General features: G+C 42.1%; 3 protein-coding genes across 3 annotated transcripts; 1 reads left to right on the forward strand and 2 right to left on the reverse strand.

Annotated features, from left to right (window-relative positions):
* Window positions 1-108: 108 nt before the first annotated feature.
* Window positions 109-11,351, reverse strand: LOC135496394 (membrane-bound transcription factor site-1 protease-like). Its single transcript, XM_064785730.1, has 20 exons — window positions 11,223-11,351; window positions 9,974-10,369; window positions 8,668-8,822; window positions 8,295-8,397; window positions 7,776-8,014; window positions 7,414-7,648; window positions 7,191-7,300; window positions 6,737-6,921; window positions 6,102-6,281; window positions 5,807-5,881; window positions 5,326-5,635; window positions 4,763-5,022; window positions 4,535-4,630; window positions 4,158-4,273; window positions 3,719-3,956; window positions 3,511-3,554; window positions 3,154-3,231; window positions 2,777-3,043; window positions 2,517-2,643; window positions 109-2,082 (listed from the first exon to the last, which is right to left on the reverse strand). The coding sequence occupies exons 2-20, from the start codon at window positions 10,221-10,223 to the stop codon at window positions 1,758-1,760; spliced, it is 3,393 nt and encodes a 1,130-aa protein (XP_064641800.1). The 5' UTR covers window positions 10,224-10,369; window positions 11,223-11,351; the 3' UTR covers window positions 109-1,757.
* Window positions 11,352-14,317: 2,966 nt separating this feature from the next.
* Window positions 14,318-21,621, forward strand: LOC135495996 (uncharacterized). The gene is made up of 9 exons (XM_064785072.1): window positions 14,318-14,358; window positions 14,796-16,593; window positions 16,991-17,117; window positions 17,417-17,563; window positions 18,352-18,463; window positions 18,739-18,870; window positions 19,089-19,193; window positions 19,462-19,641; window positions 19,905-21,621. Exons 2-9 carry the CDS (start codon window positions 14,813-14,815, stop codon window positions 20,096-20,098), a joined length of 2,778 nt encoding a protein of 925 aa, XP_064641142.1. The 5' UTR covers window positions 14,318-14,358; window positions 14,796-14,812; the 3' UTR covers window positions 20,099-21,621.
* A 640-nt stretch (window positions 21,622-22,261) lies between these two features.
* Window positions 22,262-27,974, reverse strand: LOC135495949 (NEDD4-binding protein 1-like). Its single transcript, XM_064784993.1, has 8 exons — window positions 27,803-27,974; window positions 27,317-27,514; window positions 25,788-27,123; window positions 24,884-25,604; window positions 24,368-24,607; window positions 24,061-24,168; window positions 23,798-23,923; window positions 22,262-23,475 (listed from the first exon to the last, which is right to left on the reverse strand). Exons 2-8 carry the CDS (start codon window positions 27,497-27,499, stop codon window positions 23,079-23,081), a joined length of 3,111 nt encoding a protein of 1,036 aa, XP_064641063.1. The 5' UTR covers window positions 27,500-27,514; window positions 27,803-27,974; the 3' UTR covers window positions 22,262-23,078.

Consider the following 27,974-nt stretch of genomic DNA (forward strand, 5'->3'; position numbering starts at 1 on the left):
AAAGCACTTGGTGACAGTACATGTACATTGCACTGCATCAAGTGCCAAATAAGGACTTGCATGTACATTTCAAAATGCAGGAAAGGTAAAGAAAACCAAGACAACATGTTAATTCAAGATTGTACGGTTTATTTACAAATATCGAACAACTTGGGCTTCAAAAGCTTTGCTTCAAAAAGGGTTTATTTACAAACCGTACTTTGAAAGTGATGGGAGAGGTTCTTTAATTTCCATCTACTTAGGGTGGTTCTACTGTTATTTATTACAACTGTTTCTTCTTACCAACATGGAGAAGGACACAGTGATTCTTACTGAACAGAACAGTTTACTCATCGCCAATAAACCGTGTTAGGTGAAAAACTATAAAACCTCACTACAATACACTAATTCCTGTAGCCAAAACATTAATCCATTTTCCTAACACTTTTGGCTGATTTAACCCATTGTGATCTCTTGGAGGTACGAATAAATTAACAACGGACCAAAAGACAGTAAAAATATAATGATGGGACAATATGTACAGGAGGCGATACCACTTCTTTACCAATAAACCAAAAGCAGATCAGCTATGAGGTTCAACTGGAAGATGCAGCACACTCTTTACATTACATGTATATACAAATGCACGCAGTGATTCATATAAAAGACATGCAAAAAGACAGTATGAAGGTATTGTCAGGTCTTAACTTTTAGATTATTCTGTTTACCCAAGCCAGTATCATCCAAACAAAGCTTGAAAGTTGTATGGACAGGGCCACATACATGTATCACAAGGATGTAATAACAAGAATGACTGAAGAACAATCTCGAATATGATATACACCAATCTCAATTACAATCTCAACTACAATGAGAAACCAATCTCAGAAACAGGTAATTTTCCATACTGGCTGCTGTGGTTAAAAAAGTTAAAAAGTTAAAATTTAGGGTTTATAGTCTGATATCAACTACAATATAGGTTATCATCCGACTTTACACTTTAACCTCAGTCTGTCCTGAAACCTTTCAGTAGACCTCAGATGAGCTGCTCAACCAGCGCTACCATCCGTGCATTTCTGACCGGTACCCATTTATACACCTGGGTGCAGAGAGGCAAGTAAGACAGAGAGACCAGCCTACAGTCTCACGCCGACAGTGGGGATCGAACCCGGGACCTCTTGACCGCTGGTCGAGGGTCCAAGCCACTACACCACAGCGGCTCCCTGTGGTGGTTCAATAGACATAAAAACAACATGTACATTATCTGATTGGCTCCTTAGCGTTGATTGAGGCAATGCAGCTAGCTACTGCATCAAACCTACTAGAGTAACAGAATAAATCGAGGGCAACTTGCCAAATTCTAAGATTGATGAAGTGGCAAGACGAGGACAAAACACAAGGAGTACACATTCGCTATTGCACTAAACAAAAGGGTAAAGTAGCTTAAATGAGAAAAGATGATGCGGTGATGTCCCCAATATGTACAAATTTACAATTGCTATGAAAAAGCTATAAAATCTCAGCGAGAGGGAACTCATGACACCATACATGTACAACCCGAATCAACTGATATTGTTAACAAATCTCATTTCTTTGAGAACACTATCAAAAGAAAGAAGTTGTGTAACGGTGAACTCAACATGATGCAAAACCATCAAAACTGGCTGAATAGTGTCTACACAGTATCTTAATGGGTACTAATAAATGCAGGTAATACTGAAGAAGAATTTTCCCTCTCACTGAGATAAAACTGACAACTCAACTAACTGAACTTTTAACTATACGCCAGGCATATTAGACGTATAAGTTATTCGATGAACCTTTCTTAATCTCGGCCTCCTTCTTTTTGGTTTTGATTTGCCTTTGTTTAACTGACTAAGAAAGAACCCGAGAACGAGCACCATGGCAATAAACGCTAGTATAGGGAACATGGTCAAGTGATCCTGAAAGTTGATTCCCTGGCCTCCTGGGACCTTCTCCCAGCCAGAGTTGATTCCTGGGTTATCCTGTATTCCAACTGGAGCAATGTTTTCTCTCTTCTGCACCAGGGGGAGTGGTGGCTCCAGGCCTATTGATAAAAGCTTTTGGTGCGTGAATAGATTGCTGTAACAATAAAGGAATATGGTTTAGCTGGAAGAGTCACGCAAAAGTGTCCAAGGATGAAAATATTGTACTTTGATGTATCCATAATATCAAGGTTCATTAACATGTTAATGGCGAGCTTTCAGGGCTGGGTTGAGCCCAAGGAGGATACTGCGGTGACGTCACAGCGTTTCCAAGATGGCGCTGCATATTGTAAACAAACTCGATCCACGGCCGAGGGAAAATCAAGTCATCAAATAAAGTTAGATTTTTCGCATCAAATCAGAGTTATTAGTACTTTTCTGCTATGAAATAAATCTTCAGACAATAAGTTATCATTTGGGTTGAGCCCGGACTATTTGATATACTAGAGTGAGGTGGAGGACATGTCTAGGTTGATCCAAAGTTGTTCTCTAGAACCTTAACTATTCTACACATTTCTATGTACTACTCACACTGGGGCTGATGCATTGATAGGGCTGGGTTGAGCCCAGACCAAGTGAGGGCAGGCTGGTAATGGACGCGTTTGGGTTGAACCCAGGTGGTTCTCAAGAACCTTAGAATATCGATGGAGGTGGTTCCCTGAAAATGGACAAATGGATTTGTTTGAAGAAAGCAATATTCCTGGCAATTGACAGTAATAAGAGTCTCAAGTATCTAAAGTACCTCTATCAGAGAAATTGTGATAATCACTGGGCAAATTGTTAATTCCTACCTTCCATGCGTTGAGGTAAATCCACAGCATTTAACGTTGCTGCGACGCGTTTCTCTAAAAACACAGGCGGCACCGTCCCATGTACCGTGTATTGTAGCAGAGCGTCCAACATCCAGAAACAGTCACGCTGAAGGTGACTCTTATCGAGGCAGTTGGAGTCTCCGTAGAGGACAATACGTCCACTAGACTCCTGGGCCTTCACTTGGTGTAGACCGAGGATTGGTACCTTCTCAGCGGTAAGGCTCTCCCCCTTTATAACCTCATAACCTGAAAAGAATACCAATAACTGTTTAGAATGGTTTCTGTAACTCTGTATAACGACGGAATGAGTTGCTGGCCGATAAAAAAGATTCTTGCCAGTTGAAAGCATTACCTACCTTGATCTTTTAATGTTTCACTGATGATAACGCCGTTCTCAGGAAACTTGGCAATGCTTGTACCAGACGCATAGTACACTGAAAAAGATAAATATCACAATAAGACATCCAGACAAACAAGAATTCTATAAACAGTGATAAGCAGCTTAACCCTTTTTAGGATGTCACAACCACAATTAACTCTTATTGGCGTGATCCGAACTGAACTGTTTTTCCTCCTCATAGGCCTCTCATCTCATTCTGATTAAAGGGACCTTGCTTCTACAGCTGTTAATGGCAATGGACCACAATAAAATATGGGCCACACATTCCATTCAGGCGAAGTGTTAAAGATGTATTCCAGATTTCTAAACTCACTGTCGTGGGACCCAAAGGTGAAATCTCCCTCATAGACTTGATCACTGAAATATTAAAAGGAGAAAGAATTAGACAAGGTCTGCTCTAACTTAAGCCCAAGCGGGCATTAAGTTTCAATAACAGTTGGGTGATCCCCTGAAAAAGAATAATTATCTCTGTGCCAAAGTTTGTTAAAAAGGACCTGCCCAGAAACGTGATAATAACTTACCTAAATGCCATACCAAATGGGGCAATGAGATCGTTCAACGCTGGTACATTGGCGCCACCTGTATCAGGCATCCACCACTGGCGCGTATTCTCGTCGTAGAATTTGACCTTCTTCATGACGGAGACGTTGTACCAATCGGCAAACACGATCACCGATAAACCTTTCTCAATATCTCGCTGTAATTTTTTAATCTCCTCAGGAAAGAACTCTTCTTCCGAGTCGACGATAATCAGGGTGCCTGCAACAAGAAGGATTCAGTCAACAAAGATGCTCGTACAAGTGACCCGTGACAACATGAATCCCCCAATACCCGGCCTGAGGTGCTGTGCTGTGTATGGTCTCAAGTGGCCTCCACTACCATACTGCTCCTGAAAGCGTAAAGGTAAAGTTCTCTGATATCAAGTAAAGGAGGATGTTACAAAAGATTGTCTAATCTTACCATACTGGTCCGCATCGAAACACGTAAAGGGAGACCCAAGCACTTCCACATAGTAACCATTGGTTCGGAGATGTTGGTACATGTCTTTGAAGTTTGTGTGGATATGATCGCCATTCCTGTAAAGAAAATCAAAAGTTGATCAGCAGTGACAGGTACTCACACCAATATGATGAGCAGTTAGAATGGGGCTTTTAACTTGCGATACAATTGACCACAGGAACATTTTCTGAGAAGGAAATTGAGGACAGCACCGAATGAGATTTTCACCTATCCTGGGCAGAGTATTCCCTTGTCACTGCCTGACAAATAGGAGTGCTTCTTGCTTTCCCCAAGATACAGGTCAAAGTCCTTCCAAGCAATCAATCCAGACCACTTACCAGTCAAGTGGATCATTCTTCATTCGTAGATTGTCTCGTGGGAAATATCCTGGTGGGTAGCGTAAGTTGTGGTACTGGTCCCAAAGTACACGTTTACTGCAAGCAAATGAAAGAAGTTATTGCATTTTATTACAGGGCCTGATAGCTCAATCATTGAGCAACTGGCCCCATTTAGCAGGTCACTACGACCTACATTACAATACTGATGCCATATTTCAGCAGTCCTACCTTCTAGGTGGAGTGGGAATGATTTTCACTTTGATCGGTAGCTTCACCACAGACACCCTTGGCACCTTTTCATCTTCCTCCGGTGGTGACTCTATTGTAAGGACGACCTGCCCCTGTGCGATGCCTTCCCAGTTTGCTGCAGCCTTCGAGATCGACATCTGCATAGCCAAGAACCCGGACCACGGCCACAAGACGTTCGAGTAGGAGAAGGCGACTTCGATGTAATTTCCAAAGTGTGGGGTGAAGGGCTGCCAAACAGGCTGCAAGAAAAAGTCAACTGTCGAACCAAACTCTTCGATCTTTGAAAGGATTAACTTGCTCTGCTGAGCAGGACTGTAACGGTAAGATCTTGTGGGAATTGAGGTGTTTGTTTCCTTCTCAGACCACTTCCTCATCTGATCAAGTGAGTACTTTCTAGCAGTGTGGCTGGACGTCTGAACTGGGGAAACCACTTTTCTGATGTGATGTTGACAAGAAGATCCAAGGTCGATAGGGTTATAGTAACACACATCAATTCAAGAAGGAGAAGGAAATTGAAAAAAATATTTCGTTTAATTTAATACCTTGTCCACTATTTTCCCCGACACTCCCATCCCATTCAGGATGGTCGTATTGACAACGACGGGCATCGATCCATGATACATCGGCTGGGAGCAATATGGCCACATGTAAGGACAGTCGGTGAAGTCAATGTAACTTGGGCTCAAGCTTGCCTGCGGCTTATAGCTGCGTAACAACTGATATGCTTTGACAAGGTCCAGCTTGCCATGACCCTGCTCAAACATGTTGACGCCGTCCAGTCTCTTTGCCGAGGCCATGAGAGCCTGTTTCATGCTTGCTGGATTGATCACGTTGGCTCGATTCAGCACAGCACTGCAATAAATTAGAAAATCTTCTTTGAATTTGAATGCGACAGAAGACACTTTGACAGTCTAGGCCATCGTGATCTTTCTGATTAAGGAACTAGCCTTTGCCCTTATTCCAATGACAAAAGTCGAGGCAGTCAGCCTTCACAATGACTGAGAATTGTTTGAGGTTGTTTACCTGTATAAGAGAGTGACAGCTCCGGCCACCACTGGCGAGGCGACACTTGTTCCAGACAGCGTACGACAACCACCCCTGCAAGACAATCAAACTGGCTTCATGAGAACTTGGAATCAGTGAGTAAGATTCTGATTATGCAAAACTATTGCAACATTGCTGAGAGGTACAATCGCAGTGAGACCTGGTGCTGCCATCTCCAGTAGATTTCTGTCCTTCTTCATCTCTATTCACTCTCGGGCAGTATGTTGGCCAAAACCAGTGAGGTTTCCAGCTGTACAAGACCATTGACACTTACCTGATAGCTGACCCACGGACGGCAGACCCGTATGTCACAATATCTGGTTTCATTCGTCCGTACCCCGAGGGTAGTTCCCACGTTGTCATTCCACGTGATGAGAACTTGGCTATCTGATTGTCAAAGTTGATACCTCCAACTCCAATCACGTCCATCTGATCAGCAGGATTGTTCAATGTTCTGGAACAGAAGGAAGGGTTGGCAAATAAAACAGTTTTCAAACTGACAAATTGAGTTAATACTAATACGTTATGTACATTTGACTGGTGCAGCATGGCATTGTGGCTACAGGATGAGCCTGCTTCTTCACAGAGGGAAGGCTTCTCAAACCTGCCCTACCTCAGCCATCAGGGATTTCCTCTTGGGTCTGGTGGCATTAACCTGCTTGCCACCCGCTTTCAATGTATTATATTCATGCTTTGAACGCTCTAATGATGCATACATATATCCATAGGCTGTTTCCTTGTGAACTTGTGGCGTTGTTTCCATTATCTCCAGAGCATGTCCCACACAAAGCCAAACAAAGGTTCGTTTTGTGTGTAGCGCACCACAAGGTCACAGGTGAACATGGTTCAAGGAAAAATTGCACAACAAACCATCAATGGATGCTCAGCCTAATGAGCCAGAACACATACCCGTATAACGGACCATCATTCCCAATCGCCGACACGAGAATGACCTTATTGGCTGTCAGCTCCCACACCTTATCCACAAATGGATGATCCATAAAGTCAGGGCCTCCGATACTCAAGTTAAGTACATTGATCTTCTTCAGGATGGCATAGTTGAATGCATCGAGGAACCATGAAGTGTACGACACCTGGAAATGATAAGAATATACCACCATATCAAGAAAAGTGATAATCTTATAATTTTTTATATTGTTTTTTTTAAAGATTTGATTGCTCTGAATAATTCCACAAATAATACAGGGACTCTTTACTTCCACAAGATCAATCATGCAAGGGCTTTGATTTGGAGCCATGGTGGTCTAGTCACCTAGGTCATGGGCTTGTGATAAAGAGGTCCTGGGTTCAACTGCCTGTCTCCAAGTCAGTCTAAGTCAAACTGAGAAGTCAAACAAGATACCTGATTGTTCGTGAAGACCCTGAAGATATAGAGATCGGCATCAGGAGCAAATCCAAGGCATTCCTTGTGACTTGCTATCACACCGGCGACAAACGTGCCATGGCCGAGACCTTAAAGACAGAACAATAGACAAGAGCTGAATGTATTTTACTTTGATGGACTTTTTCGGTGGAATGTTCATGCCACGGATCAAGGTAAAATTTGATTCACGAAACCTGCTTACCATCATCCAGTGTTTTCTCATTGGTCCAATTGGTCCTGTCTTTTATGCGGCCCTTCCTGAAGTGGGGGTGATCCTCTGCCAGACCAGTGTCAAATATGGCCACCTTGACCCCGGAACCTGAATACCCCATTCCCCAGAGTCGCTCAGCCTGCATGGCGTTTGTGATCTGGCGGGGTATTGCACGCAGGAGTTTCCGATTGCGATGCCGCACTGTGGAATGCCAGTATGCATCACTCTGGAAAATAAAGGATTACGGGTCATTTGAGAAATGAGGTTACTGTAAATCATTTTTCTTCCAATGTAGTAACCAGAAGAATCTACACAAGAAAATTGGGCGGAAAAGGTTGCACACGAATTCTTACCAGTGTGAGACTCTTCCTATTATTAATCGGCCGGGACGAATGGAAACTTTGCGACCAGCACGGGAAGTCATCCATCTTATTACACGGCGGTGGTTTCCTTGGGCCGGAGAAATGAATCTCCTCCTCATCCTCGACCTCACCGTCTGGTTCCTCATCGGAAACGTAGAGGACGCCGCTTGTATCTTTCTCATGGTTGTTCTCAGCATCTGTGGTGTTGGGCTCATTGCCTTCGTCTTCATCTGCAAGAGTGACACGAAAATTTAACTTGAAGTTGAAGAAAAAAAAGTTCTGTGTGTAAAATATCTAAGTCAAAAGGTGAGATTCAATGACATTATTAGCACTTGGACAACCTGCAAATTGATAAAACCGACAAGAACATCTACATGCCACGCACAGAGATAAGCAGCGGCCCTGCTGAATTCGTTGTTTTGGTGGTATCAAACTAGGTGTACAAGAGTATGTAAAGGTATCATATTGATATCTCAGATATCATTAACAGGAAAGTGGATTTGAACCTACCAACATATTTGAGAGTTCTGGTGACCATCTTGTGTGGGACAACAGTCTTGATGTAGGGGTGACCACGCAGGGCCTGGAGTCCATCCTGGGAGTTACCACTCAGCTGGAAAAAAAAGTTAAGTTGATAAAGTGACAGGAATGGACAAGTCAGATCATCTTGTATAGAATTCATTGATAGCTTCTTCATCCTCTTCTTCGTCTCGGCATTCCCTCTGCTCCTGGAGGTACAATTCTTGTGGGAATATTCTTCCTTCACCAGTCCAAGGAGGGATGAGTGTTTATCCATGCCACTACAGTAAGGCACCAATTGGGTTACTGGCCTTGTTACCATGTCTTTGGTACATTCTACAATTTATTCATTTCTTTTTCTCACCTGCAGCACATCAAAGTCACTTGGATAATTGTCAACAGCTGCATTATGGCGATGAATGATATTCCAAGAGATGATACCAGTATCACGAAGTGAGGCAGTGATGTAAGTGGCTCGGGTTTTTGTTGCATAATATCCGCTGAAGATCACAATATATTCTGCAAAAGAAAATTGATACCGGTAGGTCATTTTTAATGTTCATTGTTCTTGAAATCTTGCTTGAGTGTTGATAATACTTTATACATGGGAGGATTTTAAAAGTTCATTAGTCATCAACAACATGAAGTAATTGGACCCCAGACGTTGCAAACCATGCGTCAGATCAGTGTAACGATGTAAAATTGGACCTCGTACATTGGAACCTTACAATGTACAGATGTAGGAATGTGCCAAGCAGCAAAAACCTGAAATATGTACAGAAAAAGAGACTCTTGAACCATAAACTACATTCTCTATAAATGCAAAGGGGCTGAGTGCTAAAGAAAGAGACAATCCCCATCTTTGATTGTGCTGGAATCAGAAACTACCTAACCAGGGTGACTTTGCACACATATTTTTGTTTTGAATTTGAAGTAGAATCCCGCTATGGGGCCAGTGTGCATCTACTACATGTATTTCCAAGTACTACATGTAGTAGTCAGAGGGGCCGACTCAGAAATGAAATGAATGAATTGAACATAGCTGAAAAATGCTCTTCTATGTGTAACTGTAATACACTGCTAAACATTTTATTGACTAACATGACCAAGTAATTGCACATCAAATCAATGCTGCAGTCCATTGAATTTTTGGAGCCAACATTGCATGCATTGTGCATACTTGAGACTAGGATTCGGAACATGTGGTTGCATTATGAGCGCCAACATGTGCAACCAAGAGTCAGCCATGTCAAATAATAAACTCGATATTAAGTCAATACTTGGATGTATTGCAATGAATTTCAGTTGCAAGCCAACATCTTGTGCATAGTTGCACGCAATAACATTCAGAACTTGGCTCAGCAGAAGAGTCATACGTCATACATGTACATGTATCTGTCCTATCCAGTGAACTTTTGAAATGATTCCAAATTCAATCCGGTCAACACGCCATGTTTGTAAACAGAGTTCATGATAATGAAAAATCAAATGGCATTACTCAGATTAAATTTGCTGATTTGCGAACTGTATCAATATTTGCACTGTTGAATTAGAACTATAAAGATCAGTGAGACGTTATGGGAGATTTCTAGCAACAACGCTGAAATATTTCAGACAGATTTTCTATTGACAAGTCTAACAGTACACTATGGACTCTTACATGTACTTACCATTTTCTATCACACTAGTCTTGTATTCCGTTTTGATATTCTTGATTTTACTGGATCTGCTACAGTTCGCCTGACCTGCCTCGGCGAATGAGAACGATCCATCTGGTTTAGGTGTATGTACGGGTGACGCTGTAGGGATGGGTGGCTGCGACACAACATGTATTTCATCTGTCCAAACATGATAATCTCCACTCAGATATATTAGAATATACACGGATATCCTAATCACACACAGAGTCTGATCTCTCATAGTGCTGCCTGTAATGATTCGTTGTTGGGCGAGTTTTTAGTGAAAGACACATTCCTTGGAGGTTTCACAAAGCTAAGTCACTATTCCTAAATGAAGAACTAATTCACAAATTTGTAGTCCAGAGCAGAATATTGTCCATTTGTGTTCTGAAAAAAGAAGCAAAACTTTTTACCAAGGGATCTATCTGGCATGCAGACAACATGTAAGTCAGTGGTTCATAGATTCAGAGGAAGCAGACATCCGAGCTAGAACGAATGGGCGATAGGCCTTTTCGACAAAGACCAATCAGCGCCCAAACAAACTTCTACGAAAAGGTCGATTTCAACGAAGACACACCAGCCCAAGCAAAACCAATGGATCTTTTCATAGAAGTTTGTTTGGCAATTTGTGTGCTGACCAGTCATGCGTTTCACCTGGAACAAAGCCACAAAGGCAGGGTCAGAGTCAGAGTGGCTTGCTTATGCTGTTCAACAGCCTGTTGCAGTGTCCGTTGACGTTGGCGTGATTACGTTATGGTAGTCAGAAGTTTTCCTACCCGTACCGTATGTCGTAGGCCTACGCCTTCTGCTGATAGTGATACTGATGACGTGTTTCGACGTGTGCGTTAGTTTTGTTTGGGATATGGTTTGTCCTTGTTTCGGAGCAACTGCAGAATACCGGGACACTCTCTCTGAGCTAAATGATAGGAATGTGTGTACAATTACATAATGTACAGAGCGAGGGACAGCGTGTACATAATGAATGTACAGAGCTACTACTGTCCCGGCTATTCTGTAGTTAGGCCCTCGTTTCAACTGTCCATACAGAATGGAACATCATCATCTTACTATGAATGATACATTTTCTACTCCATGTACTCTGTCTCTGGTACTGCAGTGCACATTCATTACACACACGACATGCACGAATTGACGAAGAGAAAATAAGTGGAAAACCAGAAAATAAAAACATCGACTCTGGCCTTAGGCTTAGACGAAGGCTTCTCACTATCAAACTAACCAGGATTGTTTTCCATTATTTACATTATCTATACAAAATCAGAGAGCACATAAAACAACACATTTCAGGAGATTTTCCAGAATGAAATGGGCAATGATGGGTGCATTTGCTGCCTGTTTCTTCTTAGTAAACAATGTACAAGCTGTGTGAAAAATGTACAGCGATAAAATCTTAAATCTGATTGGTCGAAATGCGAAAACATATTGCATTAGGCCAAGGGAATGAGTAATTCGGTTTACCGGGCAGGGTCTATTCTACAGACCAAAGACTTTACAGACCTTGTTTTTTGGCTCTCACTTTTTTATTAGTGGAGATTTTTATGAAATCTAAAGTGATATTAGACCAACAACGGTTTCCACATATGCTCAGAAAGAAATTTGTGAAAAAAAAAAAATTTTAGTACCTTGATTTTGAAGAAATAAAGGTCTGTAATTCTCAGAATTCTAAATAAGAAAAAACAGACCAACTTCTAAGGCAACTTAAGATATTTTAAAAACATTTTTTAAATAAAATATTAAGTTTGTTATGTGAAGGGTGATACAAAGATTATGAATATGTCAACAAACAATCGATAATTTTAATAGTTAAAGAAATATCACGAATTTTCTGAACACCTCTCAAAACGTCAACAACAAAAAACATGGCCGCTGGAAGGGAATTTTTGTGAAGTTTATTATCAACGCTTTCGATATTCATCAAAATTACAAGTTATCATTGGTAAAAGTAGCCTAAAAATGGACTTTGAAAGAAAGCAAAATTTCGCAAAAAATTCAGACAGAATACGCCTAGTAAAAGGGCATGAACTTGGTACACTATGTAGCAACACTGCCATGGTGCGCTATGAAGGGGGAGGGCACATCCAGAAGACATGGGGCACCACGTACAACCTGACACAATTGGGGGGAAAAGGTGCACCAAGTAGCGAAAAGGAACATCCATTAGAGGGAAGGGCCAGGCCGGTCTACTGTCTCATTGGCGAAAGTCATTTCTGAAGATTCACATGGTTCTCCCCAGCAGATAAACAACCTAGAGCCACGGTAAATCCATATGTGCCATATCTTTACAAGTCTTCGTAACTGTCAGGTACCGCCATCTGAGCTAAGAAATTGGAACTAGGCATTTGCATAAAATTTAAAATACCGCCCGTTTTTAGGGCGGGGGACGATTTACAGCTGGAACCCGAACCAGCTCCCGCAGATCCGTCATTCATCAAGTCAAAGCAAGTATGAACCTGGTTTAATCATGCGGTTTATCTTAACTATACTATACCTATCTAGTGACAGTCACGAAGACTTGTGAAGATGTGACACTAAATGCATGGGGGATTTACCGTGGCTCTAAATGTTGTTTATCTGCTGGGGAGGACCATGTTCTTCAGAAATGACGTTTGCCATTGAGACAGTAGACCGGCCTGGCCCTTCCCTCTAATGGATGTTCCTTTTCGCTACTTGGTGCGCCTTGTCCCCAATTGTGTCAGGTTTTACGTGGTGCCCCATGTCTTCTGGATGTGCCCTCCCCCTTCATAGCGCAACATGGCAGTGTTATTGCTACATATACATAGTGTACCAAGTCCATAACGCTCTGTCTGAAATTTTTGCGAAATTTTGCTTGCTTTCAAAGTCCATTTTTGGGCTACTCAGACCAGGCCGAATCAGTCCTGACTGCTCCACCGTGTTGACAACATGATGAGAGTGATGAGACAGTCACAGCCAGGCCGCATCAATCTTCGCCGCACTGCCTAGTTGTTAATATGGCGAGAGAGATGAGACAATCACAGCCAGGCCGAATCAGTCTCGGCTGCTCTGCCAAGTTGTCTACATGGTGAGAGAGATGAGAGACAGTCACAGCCAGGCCAAATCAGTCTTGGCTGCTCTGCCAAGTTGTCTGTGGATGAGACAGCCACAGCCAGGCGGCATCAGTCTTCGCCGCACTGCCTAGTTGTTAATATGGTGAGAGAGATGAGACAGTCACAGCCAGGCCAAATTAGTCTTGGCTGCTCTGCCAAGTTGTCAACATGGTGAGAGAGATGAGGAAGTCACAGCCAGGCCGAATCAGTTCTGGCCGCTCCACCGTGTTGACAATAATTATGGTGAGAGAGATGAGGCAGTCACAGCCAGGCCGAATCAGTCCTGGCTGCTCCACCGTACTGACAACATGATGCGAGTGATGAGACAGTCACAGCCAGGCCACATCAATCTTCGCCGCACTGTCTATGGCGAGAGAGATGAGACAGTCACAGCCAGGCCGAATCAGTTCTGGCTGCTCCACCGTTTTGACAATAATTATGGTGAGAGAGATGAGACAGTCACAGCCAGGCCAAATCAGTCTTGGCTGCTCTGCCAAGTTGTCAACATGGTGAGAGAGATGAGGAAGTCACAGCCATGCAGGCCGAATCAGTCCTGGCTGCTCCACCGTGTTGACAACATGATAAGAGAGATGAGGAAGTCACAGCTACCGAATGACTTGTAATTTTGATGAATATCGAAAACTTATGCCAAATAAACCAATGATTTACCCAGGCCGAGTTGGTAGGCCGAGTTGGTAATAGGCCGAGTTGCATGGTCATACACCGCATGGGTTCAGAGCGTATTTCAAATTTTTTCATTATTTTGAAAAAAACTTTTAATTTTAGACGGGGGTTAACTCATCGACGATGGCACCTTGGTCCTTCCTCTTCCAACATTGGCAACAAGTGTCTGAAACAGTGATAACAAAAACACTTGAATTAAGAACCGGTACCGGTGTAGGCCTACCGGTAGGGTGGGCGAGGGGTTGATCCAGCGAATACCGATCCAGCACTAACAAATGTGGCGACGGTAGGCCCTAGCCCGATTCGGTTAGTCGATTGGCATGCCTTGGCCCTTGCATTCTAAATAACTCAAAAACCTAACACCCAAAATGACTGAAACTCATGGAATTTCTTCAGAAGCACAATATATATTATTTAAATGGTTTTAAACCACATTTACTCTGTTTTTGAAGTGTTGGTCATGATTGGTCATGATTGGTCGTGATTTAGTATCAACTATACCCGCTGACGGACGGTAAACCAGATTAATCATTCCCATGGCCTTATGTGATTTGTCAATGCATGCAATACAATATGGCAGACAGACCTCAACTGTTCAGTCTAAAGGTGCTCTTTATTCACGTTTTTCTCCACCAAATGAAAATATTTTTCGATACAGTGTCTATGCCGTGAAACTTCAATATTTTCTCGGTCGAAGAAATGTAACATTTGCCTTGATGCAGGTTTGTTTAGTTGTTGAAATTGCCTCGGTTTGGCACAAAAGTTTCCATTCAACAAGAAAAATGGCTGCAGCCGCAGTGCAAATCCCTGTGCATTTTGTACACAGACAGTGGAAGCTAGTTTCATCTCGGGTAGTTTGACTTTCCAGCTCTTTTATTCACAAACTTTAAAAGAAAGGAGGATTATATTGGAGGACTGACAGTCATCTTTGTGGCGTAACTGAAGAATTCATTGCCACTTTTTTGCTCTTCCTCGACTTATAACAAACATGAAATGATCGATGATGTTGATGATGATGATGAATGTTTATTTTTCTTCTTCAGATAGGCCTACTCCTGGTATGGAAGCAATGAAGGCTGATCAGCAAAATGCACCTGCTTCGTCGAAGCAAAAGATCCACAACAGGTGCCATCATCACCGAGTCGGCAGTTGTGGTGCATCTATTCCAAGTCCTCATGATCCTGAGAATGATGTCCCTGTGTGTAACGGATTTAATGGCGATGTGGCTATTTCTCGGAGCTGTACTTACAGTCAAGACGACCTGAATATTCACCCTGGTGCCCAGAATTATCATTTCAACGCGGATACCTTTTGCAATGAAGGATGCAAGATATGTGCAAGGAGATCACTACCGTTGAAGTCAGCAAAGCAACTGTTTAAAAATATGAAAGTGGAACCGTTTTCAAATGAATTAGTAACAAACAATAGTAACCATCAGGCAAGAGTTCGGCATAGGAGTGCAGAAAGTATTACTTGTACTAGTACCAGAAGTACGGATTATGGAGATGACATGAACAATTACTTTCAAGCGAATGCTCATCTTTTGCAGTTTCTGAGTAATGACAGTCGTCATGAGGGTGGTGGTGCAGAGAGAGCTGATGAGGCAAATGGCAATGGTGTGAACACTAGTAGTAGTCAAACTGACGATGGTCTGGGTACTAATTGTTATAACGAGAACCATGACCAAAGACGGAGTCGCATTTGGTCCGATTATGATGCGGTCAATGATGAAATACATACTCCATCATCTGAAGATGATGGGATCGCAACGTCGTACAATTATACAAGTCAGGATCTTGATGAGGGTTGTCCTGATGTTTTTCATAATGGGATAGAAAATATAAACGATGTTGATGCCTCCTGTATGACAAATACTATGGAGTCCGATGATCAGGGCGATTTCATCGAAACTGATTTTGTGGGACATAGCAATTTTGATTGCATGAATTCAGGTGATGAAAAAAACTTTTCATCTGATGAGGATATCAACAGATACCAGCATAGCGATAGTAATCTGATCGGGAAAAACTGTACTGGGGCGTGTAATTTTGACAATAATCATCAGAAAGAGACTGGTAAAAAGGTGCTTCAGTCGCCAGTGTTCGATCGTGATGATAGTCTCAGTGAGGATAGGACAGTGACCTCAAAAAACAACAGCTGGAAAGACATGCATGTCAATGATTTAAGTGATACTAGTGTTGAAGACAACGCTATGGACGATTGTGTTCCGATAATAAACTCCTGTGATCGTGATATTAATTCTCGTCTCTCTGGTGTCTGTGGTAGTGTGTCGCACACATCGGATAGCAGCATAGATTGTGCCATAACCCCTGAATCATTATCACTCTGGTCTCCGGAAGTGGAATATCCCGAATTAAACACCATTGAACTAAATCACAGTGCTAGAGGATTACGTGCGCAGTGTGCGGATAACCGTGGTTACTTAGACCCTCACTCTGATGATGATGGCATCGGCGGTGTTGGGTCAATGGAGGAGAGTTTCAATATACCAAACATCCCAAATAACCTCAATGAAGTATTTTCTAGTGATCCTTCCTCCGACCACGAAGATGAACTCTACAACGTCTCGCGTCAAACGTCGACGTCTAACTTTGATAACGACGAGAATAGCTTTCAGGGGGATGATCATGAGAATAGTAACACTGACAATGAAGATAAGATATTTGATGAGGGTGCTGCTGCGGTGAGGCATTTTGAGGAGATTGCCTTTTCTCCGGACTTTCACCAAAAGTTACGGGTAGATGAAGCTACCAGGGGGCATTATAGTCGACTGTTGGATTATGCGCTGTCAACATCAGATGAAGATGAAGTGCCAGAGAGGTTAGCGTCATCAGTGTAAAAATCTCATTATCGGCCATTTTCCGGGATCAGGTGTACTCTGAGCAGTACCTTACAATGATGTAGGGCTGTAGACATGGTTGGAGCATCAAACTTTTGACTTTGTTTTGCTTAGTTAATGACAGTGTGCGGCAAGGTCAACATTGGCAAACTTGTGTCTTTTAAAGCTTATTGAAAGTAACAAAGAAACCAGTCATTTCACAGACTGATGTTACCTGATATGGGACCAATGGCAATGGAACTCCCCATTTACATGTAGAATTGTGACTAAATCGACCAATGCTGCAATGATTGTGACCTTAAGTCTTTATTTTCACCAAAGGAAAGGTTTGTGTGCCTATTCATTTCCTACATGTACATGTACATTCCAATTTTACAGGGAGGCCGCGGAACCCATCTACGTAGATATTGGTGCTGAGGATCAAGAAGCATCTTCATCGATCGTCAATGGCCCCTTGTTAAATACCGAGACTGATTTTGATGAAAGGTCAGCTAGTAACACACTGGTAGGTATAATTTGCTTCAACCAGAAATATGGCATTGCCCTAAGTAGGCTAAGGTTCTTTTGATGCCTGATGGCACAAGACAGCACTGATCTCCCTCTGGCTTGGTGTACTGTTCAACAGCAGAGGGTCACATGTCATCATTGTTGATTCTGGCCTTGATGATGCCAAATTGCCACTTTTGTGCATGTTTGAGTGTTTGGCTTTGCTTACAAAATGGTAAACAAGTTGAAAATCACACAACGCCAACTGGGGGTTGTAGAGAACACAGCATCCTGATCACAACAATCTTTATATTTCAGCCAGAACACAGCCGGCTTGTTCACAAGAAGCTGCATAAGAACTCCATCCAGAAGATCATGGTGTGGAGTGAGTACGAGGCGTATATCTCCCAGGTGAAGCAGATAGGTTGGTCTGCCTGTGGGCCGACAGCTGTTATTAATGTACTGGTGAGTATTATTATTGTCCAGTGCAAAGCTAGCTAGAAATACACCTACATATACATGTACATGCACCAGAGGATATCCTGATTATTCAAAATCAGTACACGTACTGTTTTCACTTTGCATTCACTCATAGAAATCTGTCAGACAGAAAATAGAATCTTTACTTTTTTATAGGGCTAATTGGTCTCCTAATTGAAAAAGAACAGTTCAATGTGTCAATTATGTGTGTTTGGTCATGATATCTGGGTCAATTGCTTCAGGCAGTCACTGCAGCATGGAAGTTCACCATGTGGTTGTTCCTGTGGCTGTTGAAGGCCTAATTTAAAGATAAAAGTGGTGGTGATTAACAGTTTATGTTAAGAAAGCAGCCTGGAACATTCATAGGATGAATGTTAAGAAGCAAAATAGAAATGATTTTTAACATGTATTAAGGCTATGAAATAGTCTCATGTCTAGCAACAAAACAGTCTGGAAGCAGTTGAAATAATATTGAGTTGAGGGCTGAGAAGCTTTATAAGCACCATCAGGAATTTGCAGTGTACTTACGAGAAACCAGAAAAGAGAGAGTTGCACTCCCTGTCACAGGCTGACATAGATGATCAGGTGAAGGGCTATGAGCAAGGAAACATCATTTGATAAAGAGTTCATTATCATCATTTAATATTTGTTAACAACATGCTCTATCCAATGGCTAAGAGTTCATACATGTAGCTTGAGAAAGTCTGTTGATTTAATGAACCGATCGATTGCTGAACATTTCAGTTATTATAAAATTCTAATTTCGTTTCCAGAAAGCCTTTGACGTATTCTGTGATAAAGAGAAAGTGAACAGTGTGATAAAAACCAACCTCCGTGCAGAGAAGGCTTCCGTACCCGAGTACTTACTTTCGAGGAGTGTGGCAGGTAAACTTCCAACATCACCATTATTATAATCAACATTTTCAATTTTGTTGGCACCATAAAAGAGACAAGGAGTATAGTGGCCTCCCAGGTCACATCAGCAGCTGTCTTTTGACGATCTTATCTTGCCCAGTGGATTTCGAGCGAGGAATCACCTAGTTGATAGACAGTGTTTGCCTGATCAAGCTTACGCGGTAGGGTTGATAACGATACTAGAAATAGGAAAGTATGGTTCTTCCTTGTTTAGTATGGCTAACCCTTTTCATTCCTCCTTCCAGGTACGACTTCTCCTGACCTTATCGCTGGCATAAACTCACTTACCGATGGTGCTATTTATGGACGATTTTTCAGCTTCTACCCGAGGCGCAAAGTCGATATCCTACGGTGGCTTGGCTACTGGATAAGTCGAGGTAAACGTCATGATACCTTTAAAATAATACTGATGTGTCTTCCTGTCAAGTGCCTTCCAAGATGGAAATCTTTTGACAACCTCCCCCTGCCTGCCCACTTCAAAACAGATGGGAAACCACAGTCTAAACTGTCAGTAAAACTGTAAATTTTGCTTATGATTTTGGCATTGTTTATTTTTCATTTCATCTGAAGTCTGAAGTTGGTGTTACTTTTCCAGGTGCTGTTCCTTTAGTAACCTTAAATCTACAGAAGGCTGTTCCTCCAGGCTGGGTGACTCCAGATGCGTGGCATCATCAGATGGTCTACGGTGTTGGGCCTAAAGGTAAGTATTGGGTCTTGAAATACAGTATCTAAGTGAACTTATTTTTTTACAATGAATGAATCTGTGTGGAAGTAAGATTAAAATGCTTGGCTTTTCACTGGCCACTGAACAAGTCTCCAGACAAGAGAAAGTGGCAAAAAAAGTTACCTTGAAGTTCGAGTCACTTTGCATTTATGTTGCCTAGCTAGAGACTGTAGTGTAGTACTAGGCACTGTTGTTTCAAGTGATGTAACACATAAAAAGATACAAATGTGACCTGCCTTTCCAGGTGTCTACCTGACGAACCCCCTCGAGATCGTGCCGGTCTCCATTATCGAGCAGCAGCTGTGCAGTGAGTCAGTGCTACTGGTACGACGTAGTGATGTCCTTACCCGATGGACGGACGATTGTGATCTGAGCCAGTTAATTAGCGTCGAGGATCCACGGTGGAGAGAAATGAATGTTTTAGGTAAGGTTGTTTACTGGTAACGCAGTGGGCCTGTATCCGTGATTTTAAATCCCTTTCCCACGGATGAATATAGACTATCGCCAGTTATGAAAAGGCTTCTTTGATTGTAATGAATAGAATTTCTGGAATTAGCAGATCTAAAGGTCTAAAAATTCTTTCTGTAACTTGCTTCTTACGACGTTCTCAGAAGGACAGTCCTGTAATACATGTGACAGCTGTCGGTTTTGGACTCAAGAACTGATTCGGTGGTTTATCATTTTCAGGTCAAGCAGTGAGTGTGCTGAGAGAAGCAAACACACCTGGTTTCCAAGGTTACAAGTTGCCATGGACATCTCATATTTGTATCCCCGCTGTTTACAAGGCTGGCGTGAGTCTGTACGTGAAGCGTGACTCGGAGAGCTATAAGGAACTGCTTGCTTTGGAGGAGCTACCTCTCACCAAGGAAAAGAAGGACTAGAATGTGTGTATCCGGACCTATGTATTTCAGGAGACAGACTGGGGCTATTTTGTTATATCTGGCTAGATAATCGACTCTTCCTAGCCACTGGAGAGGAGGAGGAGGAGTTCAGGTCAAACTGTGTACAATTTTGGCAAAAAGTACATTGAAATGTTTGCATTTTGGAATGAAAGAAACAAGGCCGAGTTACCATCAGTTAACCTTTGGGGTTGACAATATTTTATCAGACCGGTGTGTTATATGTTTAAACTGACCAGTTCTAGGTTCATCCCTGCCTTAATGTGCTAGAATGTTAACCTTCAAATTGGGTTGTTTTTGTGATCACATACAGGATGTCCCAATAAAAAAGTAAGAATTGGAACCTAGAAATATTGACGGTTGGGTTTGGGGTAACTGAAAAAAAATATCTAATTTATGCCTCGGCATGGTTTTGGGCTTGAGTCGCATATTCGATTGCATTTTTATTGGGACACCCTGTCTGCGCATACAGATATTAGTAAATTACCAAGTCGTGTGGTGAGGATGTATATTTCATGATCTTGGAGGTACTCTATTCAATTGTCTTTCATCAGTTTTGAGATTTTGTACATAGGTGTCAAAAGAGAATAAGAGAGCTTTCAGCTCCTTGAGCAGAGTTGCTTGCTGTTAGAATCTGATAATTTCATCGCAACAGATCTTGTCATCAAGATGCTCAAGATCATCAAGAGAAAACATTTAGCAATAGTATAAAACTTGTACATAGAGTGTTAATAGTCTGCATTATTTTATCCAGCTGCTGTACATTATGTTTTAGGTGGCCTGGGACTAAGTGTCGTAGGAAATTCGTTTAAGGATAAGTAAGATTCGATCCGATTCGATTCGATAAGGTCTTGTGTTGTTTCACCAATAACAAGGATTGTGTGTCTGATCCCCTTAACCAAGCACAACCATGCGTCCTCCTGGCTCCGATTCTTAATGTCTAAAACGAATGGATTGCCCCTGATGCTGTTTGAATCCTCTCCTGACTCCATGTCTTCATGATTGTTAATAATTGTATGTGGACTTTTCTGTGTCGGTCGATGTTGCAATATTGCTGGTTCTCTTGTTCAAGAAATGGCTGCACTGCCCCACTCACTCAGCAGCTGATGTGGTGACCATCAGGCCTTACTGCCGCACTCTCTTGGCAGCTGACATACTTGTACATACAAACAGTTGCTAGGTCTGACGGGAATGAGTCTTTCTGGCAAGAGCAAGTGCAGAATGACAGTGATAGATATGGGAACAGTTTTCTTGCTTCTTGCTTTATATGTTTTGGTGCCATAAAGTGATATGGAGAGCAACTTGGGCATCTTAGTAGTTGTACCAGTTTCATCTTTGAGCATGTGAGCTTGGTCTAGTTGTTGATGCATTCCAACTGCTGGGTGAGAGTGGCAAACAGTTTATTGCCTGCGCAATTATTTGTTGTTACTTACGACACAACCTATATCAAGAGGTTGCAGTGTCACCCATCTTATCATGAATAAATGAAATATGTGCCAGACGTTTTTCATTTAATTGTTCTCAGATCTTTGTTTTGTTGAAAAAAAGCTTACATGTATGCTTTTAAAAATGCGGCTGCTCCAATACACAACTGTTACCAGAAGTTTAGAAGGCAAGCTTAGGATAATAGCCACAACCAGAAATGTTGTTCTAGAGTCTTGAGATGGAGGCACCGCTAGCTGGATTGAAGTGGAGAAGTTTCTCTGGTTGGTTGTGACTAACATTTCCGGTCCTGATGATTGCTGTGGGAGAGACAAGGCTGTGAATGTCTTCCAGAAAATTGTGAGATGCTAGCTTAGACCAAATCCGATTATAATGTACTGGAAGAACGTCCAGCTTATGCATGTTGGAGAGAAGTTAGCTCAATCCAAGGAAAAGGGTCCGGGCCTTTGGCAAGTCATTACTAAAGAATGCACAGTCATCCCCAGCAGATACACGTAGAACACAGGGCCACGGTATATGAATCCGTAGGACATTTGAGTTTGGGAATGGTCCATGTATCATGATAATTTTTTTCTAGGTACACATTTTTGTCCCAGCTATGGTCTGAGCTTTGGTAGTGTCATTGCTAATAAACCATGTCTTTGAGGATAGATTTGAGATACATAGATAAATTGAGAACATGATCAAAAGCAACGATAAATATCATATCAAAGTATTTTAATATTCCACATTGTAGATAGTCGCTGACTAACACTAACAGTGTATAATAACATAAAATATTGCTTACAATGAAACTGGAAGTCTTAACCCCTCCTCCCCCCGCACCGTAGTGGAAATAAATTAAACAATTACTGGGTCTGTGCCCCCAACAAGCTAATGGCCATCATCAGAATCATAATGCTAAAAGTAATTCCCAAACCTCATGTTTACCAGTTCCTTGCTAATAAAAGCATTTCTTTTGATATACATGTACATGTAACACAATGATCCAACGTTACGATATAAGGTGACTTTTTTCTGCCTAGTTCAACCTGGAACCACATTACATGAAGAAAACAACATAACTGAACAAAAGCCACACTGCAAAATGGCTGCAAGGAAAAAATCTGCCTTATGGGTGAGCTAGCTGAATAGCACTACGTATGAATCTTTTACGATCAAGTATATACAAAATTTGTGCGAAGGAGATAAAGAGCCAGTAGCAAGACAACATCTACAACGTCAACATCCTTAATGAGTACGGGTATGTACTAAATACAGTCAGACTCAGTGTGATTAAGCAATAACAATGAAAACCAAAACGGGTAAATTACATTGTTTTACAATATTAATCTGTACATTTTTGTGTCCTTTACTGTCCGAGACCGACCAGCTAAATTACATGGAAGGCTTGTAACAACACTGATAGACCAAACCTATTTCTATCATGAAGAGATACTAGACACCCAAGTTCCTTGCTGCGTAGAATTGAATGAACGTTTGTCACAAGTTCTAGTGATCTTCAGACAAAGCGTAAGACTCAAATCATGGCGTCCAGAATGTACGCTGAAAGTTTATTCAAGTCCGTCTCTGATGCGTGATTGATTAGTATTTGATTCACCATTTGGCTCTTGTCTGGGAATATTGACAATAGTTGTGAAGATAGGTTTTCCGTCTCTTGCTGGGGGCGTGGAGGATGTGCCAGAGACTCAGGAGCTCTCTGTCGTGGTGGATGTTGCTTGTGTGGAGGGTGCTGCTGGCGAGGTTGTCCCATTGGCTGCTGTGCATGTTTCAGCCGAGGTTGCCCTCGTCCATTTGGCTGCTGCATGGGATTCACGGCAGCTGTCAAGCGAGGGTTGGTGGCCTGCATTGGCTGGAAAGGTATCTGTGGAGGCATCTGGAGGAAGTTTGGGGCAGGTCCAGGAGCACCATCAGTGCTGAAAGAAAGAAGTAAAAAGTTAATTAATAGAGGTGAACTTTGATCCCTGGTGACTAAAGGCTGTGTTGACTCTATATGTTTTGTACACCAGATTACAGTGTTACACTTGAGTGAAGAACTCGCCTGAAATATCATTGAAGGTTACGCAGGGTTCGATTTTCCCACTTGTCTGCTGCCCTGTACAACCAAATTATCAGATGAAAAAGTGTTTTTTTTTAGTATGAGAGGAATAAGCACATCAATATGCAGGAGAGAGAAAAGAGATAGGTACTTTTGATAATTAGATTTGAAGCTACGTAATATCAACTACCCTAACCTACCGATTAAAGCCATAGTCCATGGGGTCAGCTGGTTTCTGTAATAGCTGGTCCAGTGATGGTCCTCGGGGTCCCATTGGGTCATCAGGGACCATGAAGTGATCTCCAGCAAAGGTGAACATCAGCAATCTGGAGAAAAGGAAATGTATGAATACAGTGTTCTATTCCTAGAGTCTCACACAAAATATCAGCTAAGCTTCCCTATTTATTTATTTATTTATATTGCATATAGATTTTCATCAATAATTTCTGCATAAATTACTAACCTTTCTTGTATCACAGTCGTCCATTTTGGTTTCACATGCATCAAATCTCGGAAGTTGTCATTGGAGAGAATGACACCATCGTTTTCAGCAGCCAACTCGACAACAAATCTGAAAAGTAAAATTTTTTATAAGTTTTTACATACCCATCGGCATCTAAGGGTTCCTTCCCAAAGGGCCCAAGGCCTGTTCCTACCTCTGACGAGCTGCTTGGTCATAATATTGATATATATTTTATACAGCACTTTTTACCGACCACACCATCTCAAAATGCTTTACAAGAACCATCATACTGTATACTGATTCTCACCTATCATCATAAGATGTGATTTTTCTCCCATTGATGTATCTTGAAGGAGTGAATGCAACTCTCCCTTCCTTTTCCAATTCGTTCAAGATTTCCCGATCAACTGTCGGCCTAATTTGGTGGTTTTGTCCTCCCTGCCGCCACCTTGGAACAAAGGCTGTCACATCTTTATGGCCTCGTTTTATGAAATAGTTAATTGCGATTTCGATTCCTCTACATGAGAAAATATTCTGATTGCCATGGCTGAAAAAAGAAACAAAACTATTCTCAATTTCTTGCCGTGTCATGCAAATGGGGTAGGGATAGTAAATTGGGAAGCAGATTGCATTGTAATTCATTTTAATTCAAACCATTTTAAGGTATAACAGAAGACTCAGATAAACTGAAAATTTGTCCACCTAGATTAATCACTCAAAGGTCTCAGAGTTGTCATGCTACTTTTTTGACCGACTGGTGCCACTCCACAAATATTGTATATTCCATCACAACACATGTGCTGCCATCTATATGTATACTCACGCCACTGCCACATTGCTGCCATCTATCACAATTGGTCGCAGACGATGTCCTCGCTTAGGGCTTGGACGGTTAGCCACCCGTCGACCGGATTGCTGTCCACCCATACCAAACCCTGCTGCCGGGGGTACACTTCTATACTGTTCATAGCTAGGTTGCTGCTGTGGACGTGAATATGGCTGCCTTGTGGTTTTGAAATTTGAATTCTTTTGTTTGGATTGCGTATTCCCGCTTGGGTGACGGGGACGAACATTGCCACATCCCGACCCACTAGCAGTAGCGTCATCAAATTTCTGTTGACTGTTATTCAAAGTCCAATCATTCACACTGAATTTTTTCGCTTGTTGCATAACACCTGCTGTCTTAGACACAACTGGTCCTTCAACATCTAATCTTTTCCCAGTTCTGTTTTCCTGGCGAGCTTTCTTCGGATTCTGAGGACTCTGTGGCCTTGGTGATCGACTGTATCCCCCAGCATTCTTGGCATGACCTTTCATCGCAACAAACTGGACTTCTTCCTCAACGACCACGTCGCGGGTATCTTCATCTTCTTCTTCAGCTTCTCCTTCTTCACTGCTTTCATCCATATCGTCTTCCTCCTTTTCGGCTGCAGACGCCGCAGCACCCTGTGTTGCCGTACCGACAGCTTCCACTGCCTTCTTCTTCCTCCTCTTCCTCTTCTTCTTCCTCTTCTGTTGTTTGGTCAACTGCTGATCAGTCTTCCCTGAAAACAACAGACAGAATGCTAAACAAGGAGAAAATGAAATGGGAATGGATTGAATTCATACAATGTTCCTGCCAAATCCAAATTGCTGCATACATGTACATCATAAATATATAGACTGTAACAGTGTGGTTCCATAACTTGCATTAATTAGGGGTAATTGTCAATGACACCAATGCTTACCCTCCTTTTCTATCTGACCAGTGCCTTGGCTTTGGCCCTTCGAGCTCTCTTCCTTGGCTTTCTCGTACGCATCCTTCAAAATCTTTTGGCGCTCCGCATTATTCTTTAACAAGTCTTCTCGTGACAAGTCTGAAGTCTCCTCAGTAAAATGCTTCGATAATTGCTTGAAGTATTTAAACACTGAATCATCATAGTCTTCATTCACCGACCAAGATCCTGGCCGATTCTGCTCTTTTTCATTACAAGTGTTGCCATGCCCTGTAAAGGTTGTTGTTTCACTGTCTGCAGACACTTCAGTGTGACCCTCCAACTTTGAATTGGAGCTTGAACTTTGCGCACTGCAGAAAGACTGTGCACTACTTGAGGTCGAAGCACTAGTTCCAGGTTTAGGACTAGAGTCTCTCACAGTACTCTTGGTTTGAATTCGATTACCACCTGAAGCTGATGGCAGCTCAACATCCATAGGCTGTGGTTTCTGTTCCTCTCTTCTTATGCGATTGTGATGGAGGGCAGAAAGAATGGTACTCAGTCTGACATCCGGATTTTCCTCTAAAACTTCATCGACTTCCTCGCTTGAGTATCCTCGACTCAATGCAAACTGCCGCAGAGAGTGGACTGTTGGACTGTCAGGTTTACGTCTTCCGACATTGCTCATTGCCTTCTGAAAAACGTTGGTCATTTCACCAACAGGTGAGACATTTGCTGCTGCTTGTGAACTGACCCTTAAACTGTTCTCATTACCGAACAGATTAGCTGATGGACTAGTCTTCGAAACCAGGGTCTTTTTCGAAGGTTCCAGGATCACTACACAGTCTGAATTTGTTCGTGCTGTCCCTGTAATGACAACACTGTCATCTAATCCATCGCAAACAACGTCATCACATAACTTCACATCTTCTTCCTTCATATTATCCATATCGTTTGACAACCAGCTCAATAGAGTGCGCTTTACAGAACTTTGTGTATGACAATAATCTTCATATGGTAAATCATGTTTCTCACAGAATAACTTCAGTTGCGAGTCCAACCGACTCTCACTGACAGTCTCACTTTGCTTCACCCCTACATCCTCGTTATCCTCAACACCCATTTCACTTATTTCTGACGGCTCTGTCTCGTATCGACTAACCAAGTCCTCCACTGCTGACATGGCTAAAGTAACCGCAATGTCTGTGCCCAAGATGTCAATTTCACCGGGTTTGTAGAACAATATGACGGCTCCTGACTGTTCCTCAATCTTTTGATAGTTGCTTGCTTTTGATATGATTTCCGTCATTTCCTCTGGAAACTGCATGGCAACCTTCTCTTGCGCATTACTAACGGTCTTCAAGTACTCCTGTAAAGGCAAAAAGTCTTGTTCAAATGGGTTTTTTAACAATTGGTGAATGCTCATGAGAACAAGGTCTCACTCTCAGCAGAGATATAAGCTCCTCATATGAAAGAAAGATATTGGACTTTTTTACAACGAACTACATGTATGTGATTGTCATTAAGATGAATCTAGGTCAACACTTAAAGTGCCAGCATACCTTTGCCTTCGTAACTTTCTCTTGCTCTTCGCCTGAGACAGCAATCCACTGTTTCTCCATGCCTTCATCTTTCACAACATCGTTGTAAACAACTTTCACCCCAAATCGTCTCTCTACGGATGGCTTCACTTGATCCACAGTCCGCACTTTACATCTGTCAATTATGAATTCATCCATCTTCATGCGTTTTCATGAATCCTGAAAGACATGATAACAATTGTTAGGCCTAAATAAAATTGTTTCCCTTTACCCTTTGGTCCGACATCATGATGACCACGATGATCTGAATTCTTCATTTTATTCAAGAAAGTTTCATATCCTCCATGAAGAGGGGGGGGGGGGGGGATGGGAAGCAGATGGGAAAAATGAAACCACTTTTCTTTTGTACCACTACCATGTATCATCCGTATGTAAAAGCGACCAATGGCTGTGAATGCGAATCGCCGAATGTCGCAGTTCAAAAATATGCATCCGACAACCACTTACGACAGACAAAAAAATCACAATCACTCGACAGTTCTTTCCATAAAAAGCACTGAATTTCAAGCTCGTTGTATATACATCAACGTAAAACTTGATTCTGACTTATTGTGCAGACTATTCTAGTGGCTTTCACAACTTTTGGCATCACAAGATTTACGAAATATGGGAAAATCCC

Source organism: Lineus longissimus, chromosome 11, assembly GCF_910592395.1.
Source record: "Lineus longissimus chromosome 11, tnLinLong1.2, whole genome shotgun sequence".
NCBI classification, from domain to species: domain Eukaryota; kingdom Metazoa; phylum Nemertea; class Pilidiophora; order Heteronemertea; family Lineidae; genus Lineus; species Lineus longissimus.